At 36.3% G+C, this 12,695-nt stretch overlaps 1 protein-coding gene across 2 annotated transcripts in view; it reads left to right on the forward strand.

The window, feature by feature from the left end:
- CDK17 (cyclin dependent kinase 17) overlaps positions 1-12,695 on the forward strand; it is a 110,020-nt gene that overhangs the window by 69,908 nt on the left and 27,417 nt on the right. For both annotated transcript variants that reach the window (XM_055576758.1, XM_055576751.1), the window contains 3 exons: positions 2,554-2,718; positions 6,346-6,479; positions 10,319-10,444. In XM_055576758.1, coding sequence (XP_055432733.1) covers positions 2,554-2,718; positions 6,346-6,479; positions 10,319-10,444 — 425 coding nt within the window. The remainder of the gene's footprint in view (positions 1-2,553; positions 2,719-6,345; positions 6,480-10,318; positions 10,445-12,695) is intronic.

Raw genomic sequence — 12,695 nt, forward strand, 5'->3', positions numbered from 1 at the left:
GCTTGATAGCTGGTTCCAACGTACTCTTTCTTTATAGAATTTATCTTAGAGGGTAAAAAGCTCCTAAGATCGGTAACACATACTGTCTGTCTGAATATGGTTTAACAAATGAGAAGAGATAGACTATAGTTTTTAAATGGTCTCACGTGCTGTACAACCAGTTTGTGAAACAAGTGGTCTTTGCCTAACCATATAGAGGCAATGCTAACTTGAGGAAGAATATAGTTTATGAATTTCCTAAGTAAACTACCTTTGAACCAATTTTTGATCTCTTGTCTCTTATTCAGTCGCTTGTACCAACAGAATACTCTCACTTTTGCATTATATGTAGGCAAGTGACTCTCGTGCATATCCTAGAATAAAACGAATGAGAAAGTACACGTAAATGGAGATAATACTCTCAAAATCTTAGAAAAATTATAATGCATATGATAAATTTAGCATAATGCCTTAAAGATTTCCACTACTTTTAAAGATATAGAATATTATTATTCTACTGAACTGTCTAGTTAATTGCTGTCATAATCTTGAAATATTTGAGTAATTGACCTCATCTAGTCCCATAACTTCAGCTACTGTGTACATGCTGACTACACCTAAATTTGTCTCTCTAGTCAGGATTTTTGTCTGGATCTTTAGATTCATTTCCAAATGCTTATTTGGCTTCTTCACATAGATGTTTAATAAGAATCTTAAACTTAATATGACCAGACCACAAATCTTGATTTCCCTCCCCCCAAATCAGCCTCTTCTCCAGCTTTCCTCACATAACCTAAACCACTTAAAGCTAAAAATCCAGGAATTATTCTTGATTCTTTTCTCTCTTTTAGCTTTCTGTTCACCGTTTCTCCCCTCCTGTACCAGTGTAGTTTCCTATATATTTACTACATATATAGCTTTCAAAAACTACTAATGGTAGCCATTTGTATACTAGTGTTTTTGCCCCCATTCATTATTAAGTCACTGTTCATTTTGCTCGGCTTAAGTTAGGATCCCCAGTCTTTGATCAGCTAGCTACCGTCAGGGAATGTACATCCAGGCACGGGCATGGACCGATGTTCGGCGTTACTAGTTATGCACTTCCCCTACTTCTAGTCTGGTGTTTTATCCAGAGTAGATGACCTAGGCCTGTGGGGTCCTTGAGGATTGTTTTGTTCCATCCTCTGTCTCTCTCCTCCCTTCAGAGAGCCATTATTAGTAGAGGCAGAGACTAAGTGGCCTTCTTGGCTCATTTTTCCCAAGCCCATGCCTTGGTCTTGTTCTGTGAATCTGAGTCACCTGCTCTTTTTCAGTGTTATGTTTTTGTAATGTTTCTGCATGGTTCTAGGTCTGTGATTTTTTTCTTTGTAAACTATTGAAAAATTCTAAATTGGGGGTAATTTCAGAACCTCTGTATTGATACGTACTTAAGTACTTCTGTTTTATTTACTAACTTGACATACTTTTTTGAATGTCTAGCAAACAGGGATATAGTTATTTCAAGCCAGGATTGTGTCTTTTATATACTGCTGCTGCTGCTAAGTCGCTTCAGTCATGTCCAACTCTGTGCGACCCCATAGACGGCAGCCCACCAGGTTCCCCCATCCCTGGGATCCTCCCATCAAGAACACTGGAGTGTGTTGCCATTTCCTTCTCCAGTGCATGAAAGTGAAAAGTGAAAGTGAAGTTGTTCAGTCGTGTCTGACTCTTAGTGACCCCATGGACTGCAGCCTACCAGGCTCCTCCATCCATGGGATTTTCCAGGCAAGAGTACTGGAGTGGGGTGCCATTGCCTTCTCGCTTTTATATTCTACAGCATTCCTAATCATAAGGCATATATGAGGCAGTCAGTAAATGTTAGAATTATGGAAACAATTTTGAGATGTATTAAACAGATCAGAAACCTGTGGGCTATATTAGTAGCTTTGTGATTGCTAACCAATTTCAATTGTATTAAAAACAGAGGAGTGGGAGGGGAGGTTCAGGAGAGAGGGGACATTTATATATATGCACACATACACACACACACACTTATGGCTGACTTATATTGTATGGCAGAAACCAATATAACATTATAAAGCAACTATCCTCCATTTGGGGCTTCCCTTGTAGCTCAGTCGGTCAAGAATCTGCCTGCAGCGCAGGAGACCTGGGTTCGATCCCTGGGTTGGGAAGATGCCCTGGAGAAGGAAATGGCAACCCACTCCAGTATCCTTGCCTGGAAAACTCTCACGGACAGAGGAGCTTGGTGGGCTGCAGTCCATGGGGTCGCAAAGAGTCAGGCACGACTGAGCAACTAACACTTACTTACTTACTTATCCTTCAATCAAAAAGTAGATTTTTAAAAGTGGATCTTTAAGTTACTGGATCAGTTCCAAATAGTATTTTCTGTAAGTATTTTTCATAGAAATTATTTTAATTCTAGCACTTTATATGCATAGCCAAAGAAATAAGGTTAAATGTAATGATCTCTATCATAATCTTTTGTTTTCTTTTTTGCTTTCTCAATCCTTCTCATGTCATCCTGGATCTTGGGCTATTAATGGAATGATTTTTGGATACTGTGAACTGCAGAGCCTATCGTGAAGAATGGCAGGCCTCCGACCTCGCACAGTATGCATTCCTTCCTCCACCAGTACACAGGGTCCTTTAAGAAGCCCCCACTGCGGAGACCACATAGCGTTATTGGAGGAAGCCTTGGTTCCTTCATGGCAATGCCCAGAAATGGAAGCAGATTAGGTAATGTTTCTGCTTTTTAAAATTTTTCTGACTGTGGGTTATGTCCATAGCTAGGTTTCAGCTGTATGCAAGTCTGCCCGCCTTTATTATCTAGTTTTTTCTTGTAAGGTAAAAATCAAGGGAATAGGAGAGAGAGCAGAAAACTGGAAGGTTCTGGACAGGCAGTAGTGCTGACACTAAGGAGGAGTAATGTTTGAAAACCTGTTCACCAGAAAGAAAATAGAGCCCTTAAGAGGTAGATGTAAAATTTCAGGATGAATAGCAGTTTGAGATGGTGCTTAATTTGGGGTCATACCTCAGTAACTCCAGATTATCACTTTTTGATAGCTAACTGCAATAATTAGTATATATGATTATTACCTGAGTTGTTATTCTTGTCTCTGTGTCATTTTAAATCTAAGAAAAATATATATGTCCGCAAGTTTCTGTTTATTTCTCTGGTCTTTTTTTTTTATGCTTTCTTATCATGTTTTGTTTTTTAAATAATTTTAAATATAATTATTTTATAGACTCATGACATAATTATATTTACTGAAGTTTCTGAAGGTTTTATTCTGCTTCTTTCTTTATCTACTTAATCTTGCCATGGTATCAACCCACAGATTATTTTCTTATGTGTTAATTTTGGGAGGATGAGCTTATCTACAGGGGTTTTTGTCTGTGTCTCAGACTGGTTCATGAGAGATGATTGTTAAATTTTCAGAAATTTTGCAAGCTGATTGTTAATCATAGCCATTATTGAAATTTAAATTATATAAACTTACAATTAAGTAAATCAAATTAAAACTGTAGGTAATAAATAGCCAGAAGTCATTATTTCCTAATTATTTTACTACAGTTAACTGTTGCCTACACTTTGGGGATATTTCTCCTGTATCTGAATACTCAAAAATACTAATGTCATGGTGTTCATATTACCCAACCAGGTGTTCAATGATACCATACTGGTAGCTTGAGGTTTGGCCACAAAGGGAGTATTTACCCTCACAGAAATTGGAAAAAACCTCAGATCAGGGCTTAATTTGTTGTTCTCTTGATTGTCTAGACTAGGGGTTGGCAAACTTTTTCTATAAAGGTTCAGGCCCTAAAAATTTTTTCAAATTTTGTGGGCCATATATGGTAATCTTTTTAAAAGAATCTGTTAAGGATGCCAAAACAATTTTTAGCTCAGGACCATACAAAAACAGGTCATATATACTGATCCTTGGTCTAAAAGTGATGTTGAAAATGTTAGTAATGCAGATTAAATTTGAAAGTGGGTTATGTCTGTCTGTAGCTGTTAACATTGTGAATTATACAAAAATTGAGCCATTTGAGAAGTAATTTCTTAAGTAAGTTCTCTATTACTTAAGAATTATTACCTGATTCAGAAAAGAAGTTGCTCATACTGGTGACAAATGAATGAAGTCTTGACATAAGGCTTCATTGCTTCACTCTTTTCTTATTGATGGAAGCGAAGATACCAACTGGTATTCATGTCGGAACTAGCTTGTTAGTGACATGAGGTGTTTCTTGGTTGAGTCAGATGCTACCAAGTATTTACTCATAGTCTGAAATTGATAAACTCCTTTGTAGTCCTCATGTGGGAGAGCAGATTTCTGTTTTTAAGTCTGCCTTTTACTGAAGATGTAGCTCTTTTGAGAGTCATCTGCCTTTCTACAGAAAGCTCTCATTTTCAAGTGGGACACCCAAGGCTTCATCTTTTATTTCACTGTGGTGGCTAAATCCAAGCACACTCTTACCAAGATCAGAAACCCCTCCCAAGAAAGTAACAAGTCAATTTTTGCATAACAATTTTGGACCTTCAGTTCTCTGTCTCTGCTCCCTGGGTATTAAGCATGCCGTCAGGCAAACTCAGCTATACATTTTAAAGTATATTCAACATTTTCTTGAGGAAGATTTGTAGATTTTTGGAAGACAGGATTAAATTACCTTTAACATTTTTAAAGAGTGGTAGAAAAGAATGCTTGGTCTCAGATGTCTTTAATACCATCAGATTAGGAATCAATCACCCAGTACATTGACTTCTACTGCCAAATTAATTTTTTGTTCAGTATAAAATTTCTCCAGAAATGTGTCACTAAACTGTATTCTTAAATTACATATTGGTCTATTAAAAACCATTATTTTTGCAGCTGCTTATCAGTGTGAATAAGAATTTTCTCAGTAATGTATTACCAAGACAAAATACAGAAATGTATGAAATCTAAGACTGATTTGATGAGGCCCTGGAGTTCAGTTTTTTTGTTAATTTAAGTAGTTCTCATATTTTTGTAAGTAAATAACTAGAAGTTCAAATTTGTAGTTGTAAAATACTATTCTTATTTATTTTACATGTTGATATTTCATATAACATTTCATTTGAAAGAAATGGTTCAGTTGTCTGGTCCATACTTTGATTTTTTCTTTTTCTTTTTTAGTAAGTGTTTAAATCAGTGTAGTATTTGTTGAACTACTTACTAAACAAATTTAGTTCGGTTCTAGGAATAGAAAAGTGAATAAGTCAGATTCTGCCCCCAGGGGATCTCATAGCTTGATATAAAATCACATGAACCAAAAACTGCTCTTCAACACAGTTGGTGTGCTAGGTGTGGGCACAGTGTTCATTTGTGTCTGAGAGTAGAAAAGACCTGATGACATATGAGCATACTGTTGAAGAATGGATTCACCACATTGATAAAATGAAGAAATAACCTCTTACAGATAAGAAAAAATAAAAAGCTTGCTAAAGCACTTCAGTGTGGAACATGATACTTTTGGGGGAGTGAATAATTCTGTGGAGAGGACCCATGGAAAGAGATGTGTTTGAGATCTAGCATATGTTTCTGGTGGGCTACTTTCGCTAGATGAATTAGAAGGTGATTGACCAGTGTAAATATAAGAGCAGGTATAAAAGGAATTAATCTCCCTACCCTCTACTCCCATTTAACTTTTATTCTTGTTTAAAAAAATCATAATTTACCTTGCATTGTAAGTGAAATATGTTTTTGCCCCCAGTCGATTTTGTGGTACTGTTTTTGTAGTTATACAAAATCGGTACTCAGTGAATACTTTTTTGAATTGTTTTTTTAACACTTGGGGATGGGGAGCTACATTAGCAACTGTAAAACAGTTTTTTTAAAGACTATGCAAAGAACCAGTTCATCTTGATATGACCTAATGGCACATTATTAAATGGAAAGAATACTAAACTAAATAAAAGTTCAGGTTTCTATTTTGGCTCTGCCTCTAAGCTCTGTGACCTTTGAAAGTCGTTTAACCTTTCAAAGTCTCAGTTTCTAGATCTGGAAAATAAGAGAACTGACTAAATAATCGTCAAGTGTTATTTTTGGTCTCTAATTTTATTATTCAACTCTTGCTAATAACTTGAATGTTAGTTTTTTTAAATAACTTTTTATAATCTTAGAGCATAAGAGGATTTAATACTACTGTTTTAGGACATTTGTCCTAAATGTGCAGTTTTTATTAACTGCACACCTGTGGTACCCAGAATGTAAAAGACCTTTTATACTATGTTTTTTGGCTGTTGGCTGTCTACATCTTACATGTAGAGATAATAAATTATGTGATTCTGTAGAATTTAATACATCTCTTCTAAGATAAATAATATTTCATTTTCTGATACAGATATTGTTCATGAAAATCTAAAAATGGGATCAGATGGCGAGAGTGACCAAGCTTCTGGGACATCATCTGATGAAGTCCAGTCACCTACGGGTGTTTGTCTTAGAAATCGTATACATAGGCGGATCTCAATAGAGGTACCATTTTTTAAAAAAACATAAATATGCCTGTGTTTGTGTGTATAAATACATAAGAATAAATGCCTATTAAGAATAAATGCCTATTTGAAAATTTTCATGACAGCAATGACACCTGTAAGAAAGTTGTTGCTTTGCATTAATAAAAACTAGTCTGTGATTATTTTTTCCTAATTATCTATTATACCAAGGCACATATACAGTAATTATACTTAAACATTCTGCAAAATACTATGTAGAGTCTTTGTAAGGGAAATTTGAATTTTCAAAAGTTTCAGAAATCCAAGATGATACATTAGGGAAAGTCTTCCTTTTAGAAAATATTTTAATTAGTATTTTTGAGATTCATCTAGGTACTTCAGATTTTATAAATATTTTCAGATTTCAAAAAGTATACAAAAAATAAGCACCAGCTTTTTTCCCTTACTTTATATTATGAATATGGATATCACTTCCTTTTTTGGTTTATTGTACCTACTAATCTCTGTAGCACATGTTAAGTTATTTCTCCATGTGAAAGAATGAAAAGCTCATTTCCTTCTCTCTGTCAATGTTGTGTATAACCTTGAAGACAGAAGTTGATTATGAATATTATTTCCATATGTATACTATAGATTAAAAATAATATTCTCTAGAAAATTGAGCACATTTTGAAATAAGAATGTTGTTATTTTCTTCAGTGCTGTTGAGGTGTTGATGATTAGGGTATTTGCCCTCTTGGTTGATTGCATTTTTGCTGATCAAAGATTGCTTCTGAATCAGTTATGCAAAACAATACCAGTTTTTAAATGGTAAAATACCATCTTCAGCTCTTGAAATCAACTTGATATCTGTTCATTGTTGTTGAGTCACTCAGTCGTGTCCGACTCTGCGACTCCATGGACTGCAGCATGCCAGGCTTCCCTGTCCTTCGCTATCTCCTGGAGCTCACTCAAACTCATGATAACTGTTCATATCACTGTATAAATTACATCACAATAGTAATAAAATTATTTATTTCTCTTCACCATATGTATGATTTTCTTTATTATAGGTTTAAAAGTTTTATTTAATACTAGGATCTATATCTGGACATTGAGCTGTATTCTCCCCCAAAGGTGACATACTCTTGATTATTGTATACTTTAGTATCTGGAAAGACCCCCACACCCACACATATATTTTTATTTATTTTAGAATGTTTTTGGATATTGCTTTCTATTTATTCTTCTAGATAAATTTTAAATGTTTTGTTCCAAGAATAATCTTACTGTGATTTGTTTAGAGTGATGTAAAACATAAAGCTAACTTGGGAGAATTATTATTTTCTCAATAGTTGAGAACATGATATATTTTGATACTTAAGCCATATATTTCCCAATAAATCTGTGTACGATTTCTACACATCTCAATTTTATCTCCTGATTTATTATTAATAGCAGGGATTTATTTTTGGAGAAGGCAATGGCACCCCACTCCAGTACTTTTGCCTAGAAAATCCCATGGACGGAGGAAGGCTGCAGTCCATGGGGTCACTAGAGTCGGACACGACTGAGCAACTTCACTTTCACTTTTCACTTTCATGCATTGGAGAAAGAAATGGCAACCCAGTCCAGTGTTCTTGCCTGGAGAATCCCAGGAACAGGAAGCCTGGTGGGCTGCCGTCTGTGGGGTCGCACAGAGTCAGACACGACTGAAGCGACTTAGCAGCAGCAGGGATTTTTTTTTATAGAATTTATGTTTCTTGGTGTGATAATATAGGCAAGATCTCTGTTTCTCTCAGTTCACATAATTAAATGAAATAGAAATACCTTTTACTTATTTCCACTGACATAGCAATAATAAAATATTTCAGTTATCTCACTGTTGCACGCAAATCATGCAATATCCACATGATGGGTTATTCAAACCAACCCCATTTTATGGTAGACTTTGCCTATTCCTACTATATCGTTTTTCCAGTAGTCATGTATGGATGTGAGAGTTGGACTATAAAGAAAGCCGAGTGCCGAAGAATTGATGCTTTCGAACTGTGGTGTTGGAGAAGACTCCTGAGAGTCCCTTGGACTGCAAGGAGATCCAACCAGTCCATCCTGAAGGAGACCAGTCCTGGGTGTTCATTGGAAGGACTGATGCTGAAGCTGAAGCTCCAATACTTTGGTCACCTGATGCGAAGAGCTGACTCATTTGAAAAGACCCTGATGCTGGGAAAGATTGAGGGCAGGAAGAGAAGGGGACAACAGAGGATGAAATGGTTGGATGGCACCACCGACTCAATGGACATGAGTTTGGATAGACTCTGGCAGTTGGTGACAGATAGGGAGGCCTGGTGTGCTGCAGTTCATGGGGTCGCAAAGAGTTGGACCGATTGAACAACTAAACTGAACTATATCGTGTGCTGTTCATGGGGTTCTCCTGGCAAGAATACTGGAGTGGTTTGCCATTTCCTCCAGTGGACCTTGTTTTGCCACAACTCTTTACATATAACCTCTCTGTCTTGGTTAGCCCTGCACAGCATGGCTTCATTGAGTTATGCAAGCTCCTTTGCCAGGACATGTGGGTCAAGAAGCAACAGTTAAAACCGGACATGGAACAACTGACGGGTTCAAAATTGGGAAAGGAGAACAACAAGGCTGTATGTTGTCACCCTGCTTTTTTAACTTATATGCAGAGTACATTATGCGAAATGCCAGACTGGATAAAGCACAAGCTGAAATCAAGATTGCTGGGAGAAATACCAGCAACCTCAGATATGCAGATGATAACACCCTAATGGCAGAAAACGAGGAACTAAAAAGCCTCTTGATGAGGGTGAAAGAGGAGGGTGGAAAAGCTGGCTTGAAACTCAGCATTCAAAAAACTAAGATCATGACATCCAGTCCCATCAGTTCATGGCAAATAGAAGGGGAAAAAGTGGAAGCAGTGACAGATTTTATTTTCTTGGGCTCCAAAATCACTGCAGATGGTGACTGCAGCCATGAAATAAAAAGACACTTGCTTCTTGGAAGAAAAGCTATGACAAACCTAGACAGCATATTAAAAAGCAGAGACATCACTTTGCCAACAAAGGTCTGTATAGTCAAAGCTATGGTTTTTCAGTAGTCATGTTTGAATGTGAGAGTTGGATCATAAAGAAGGCTGAGCGCTGAAGAGTGATGCTTTCAAATTGTGCTGCAGAGGACTCTTGAGAGTCCCTTGGACTGCAAGGAGATTAAACCAGTCAATCCTAAAGGAAATCAACCCTGAATATTCATTGGAAGGGACAATGCTGAAGTTCTAGTGCTTTGGCCACCTGATGTGAAGAGCTAACTGATTGGAAGAGACCCTGATGCTGGGAAAGATTGAAGGCAAGAGGAGAAGCGGGCAGCAGAAGATAAGATAGTTAGATAGCATCATCAACTCAATGGACATGAATTTGAGCAACCCCTGGGAGGTAGTGGAGGACAGAGGAGCGTGGCGTGCTGCAGTCAACGGGGTTGCAAAGAGTCAGATACGACTTAGTGACTTAAAAGCAACTATATGGTATAATAATGTCAAAATTAATTCCATGCTGATTTTATCAATGAAAGGACTCAACTCAGTTGTAGAACATCATTTCTGTAAAATAAATTGCATTGTATACTTTTGCTTACAGTAAATACATTTGCTTTCGGTATATTACATACAGCTTCCCTAGTGGCTCAGACCATAAAGAATCTGCTTATAATTAATGTAAATGCCTTTGTAATTGCAACAAACCTTTATAGTTACTGATTGCTAAGAAATAATATATTAGAGCTCATGAATTAAAAAGTCAAATGTCCTTGTCGTCTCTGTTTGTGGTTACCTATATAGATCTTCTTTTTCTTGGTTTTTAAAAGGATTTAAATAAGCGGTTATCACTGCCTGCAGATATCAGAATACCTGATGGGTATCTTGAAAAGTTGCAGATAAACAGTCCACCATTTGATCAACCAATGAGCCGAAGGTCTCGGAGAGCTTCCTTAGTAAGTTTTTAAGTCTCCTATACCTACTATATTAGATCTGGTTTGTTTTTCTGGGCATAAACATTTTATATTAATTTTTATATTGTTAATAGCTAAAGTTTATTACATTGTTTTCTGGATTTTGTCATTTTCCCTTCTTAACATTTTAAAGATGTTATATTGAATAGAATTTAGGTTTATTTTATTTTTTGGTAAATTTTACTGATACATGCTGGATGAACAAAATATGTACCAGGTATATAAGTATGTGTTAATATGTACTAGATACACAGAAAAGTACATAAACGTAATTGTAGAGCTTCATGAATTTTTGTGAAGTTAGCATACAAGTGTAACTTGTATGCAGATACATAAAAGAAAATCCCCCAAATTCCAGAAAACTCGTCCTGCCACTTCATTATTCACTTCTACTCTCCCTTCCTCAACTTTGGCATTATCTCTGCCTTCTAATGCCAAAGATTAGTTTTACCTATATGGTTTTCACTGTTTTGATTATGTTTGTAGTGTTTAATGTAAAGAAAGACTTCTTTATCTTGATTTACATACATTCTTATTTATTTTCAAAAATGCATTTTATATTTTTCTGATTATTCTTAAACTTTTGAACTTTATGTAATTATGAATATACAAATGCTTCAAATACATTTTCTACAAATACAATATATTGCACAAATATATATATAAATATATATACATACAAATTCATATGTATAGTATACAAAAATATCTTATTACATATAGAAGTATACCAATATGTATTCTTCTGCAGCCGACTTCTTTTACTTAGTGTTAGTTTCATTTGGGTTATTGCATGTAGTTAGGTTATTCATTTGTTCTTTTTTTGTTGCATGGTGTTCCATTGGTGAGTATACTATATTTTATTCAGTCTTCTGTTGATGAACGTTTACATTTATGTTATTTTTAATTTTGGCTATTATCAAATATTGCTTGTATCACCATTCCTGATTATGTGTTTTGGTTAACATATGTAAGCATTTCTGTTGGATGCATACCTAGGAGTGGAGTTGTTGGGTAGATTGTGTGCACATGTTCAGCTTTTCTAGGTGTTGTCAAAGTTGGTTCCAAAGTGATTATACCATTTTACATCCCATTCTAGTTGCTCTCCATGATTTTTTTTTTTTTTTTTTTGGTACTGTTTTCTTTTTCAAAGAAACTTTTAAATTTTTCTGATGAGTGTATAGTGTTATCGCATTGTGGTTCCCCTGAAGTAGGAAATGGCAACCCACTCCAGTATTCTTGCCTGGAACATCTCATGGACAGAGAGGAATGGGCTACAGTCCATTGGGTCACAGAGTCAGACCTGACAGAGCATTCAGGCATTGTGGTTTTGTTTTTCATTTTCTTAATGGCTTAAGTTGAACACCTTTCTACTATTTATTGGCCATTTAAATATCCTCTTCTTTGAATTGTTGAATTCTATTATTTATTTTCTGTTGGACTGTCTGCCTGTTTCTGATTGATTTGTGAGGAATTCTTTATACATTCTGTATAAAAGGCTCTTGTCAGTTATGTATCTTGGTCTCCATTGTGTAGCAGTTGACCCAGCACTGCTTTTTGAAAGAATAGCTTTCCTTGTTGCAGTGTCATCTTGACATAAGTTCAGGTGATTGTGTATGTGAGGATCTCTTTTGGATGACTTTAGTTCTATGTAGAAGTGTATATAAAGTGCTGTGGGACAGTTAAAGAGCAAGTAAAATGTCTTTGCACGTCACGGGCTTACAGAGGTGATGGTGCTTAAATTGGCTCAAAAAGATGGGTAGGAATTTTGTCAAGTTGACAGTTATTAGAAGAGTGTTCTAAGCAAAGGAAACTTCATGTAGTAAAATCCAGAGAATGTGAGTATGTTGGGGAAATTATAATTGATACGAAGGGTGGATATGGAATAATTTTAAAGAATAAGCCTTGAAAGGATAGGATAGATCTAGACCAGTAGTCCCCAACCTTTTTGGCACCAAGGAGCAATTTAGTGGAAGACTGTTTTTCCATGGACAGGATTGGAGGGGTGGTTCATGCGGTAATGTGAGAGATGGGGAGCGGTAGATGAAGCTTTGCTTGCCTGCCGCTCACCTCCTGCTGTGCAGCCGCTCACTTCCTGCTGTGAGGCTGGGTTCCTCACAGGTTGGGGACCCCTGCTGTTGACTATAAAAAGCTTCAGCTGTCAGGCCAATGAGTTTGGACTTCATCCCATGTAAAAAGAAGGACCTCAGAGACATTTATTTAAACAAGAGCT

This window comes from Bubalus kerabau, chromosome 1 (assembly GCF_029407905.1).
Source record: "Bubalus kerabau isolate K-KA32 ecotype Philippines breed swamp buffalo chromosome 1, PCC_UOA_SB_1v2, whole genome shotgun sequence".
Lineage (NCBI taxonomy): Eukaryota > Metazoa > Chordata > Mammalia > Artiodactyla > Bovidae > Bubalus > Bubalus kerabau.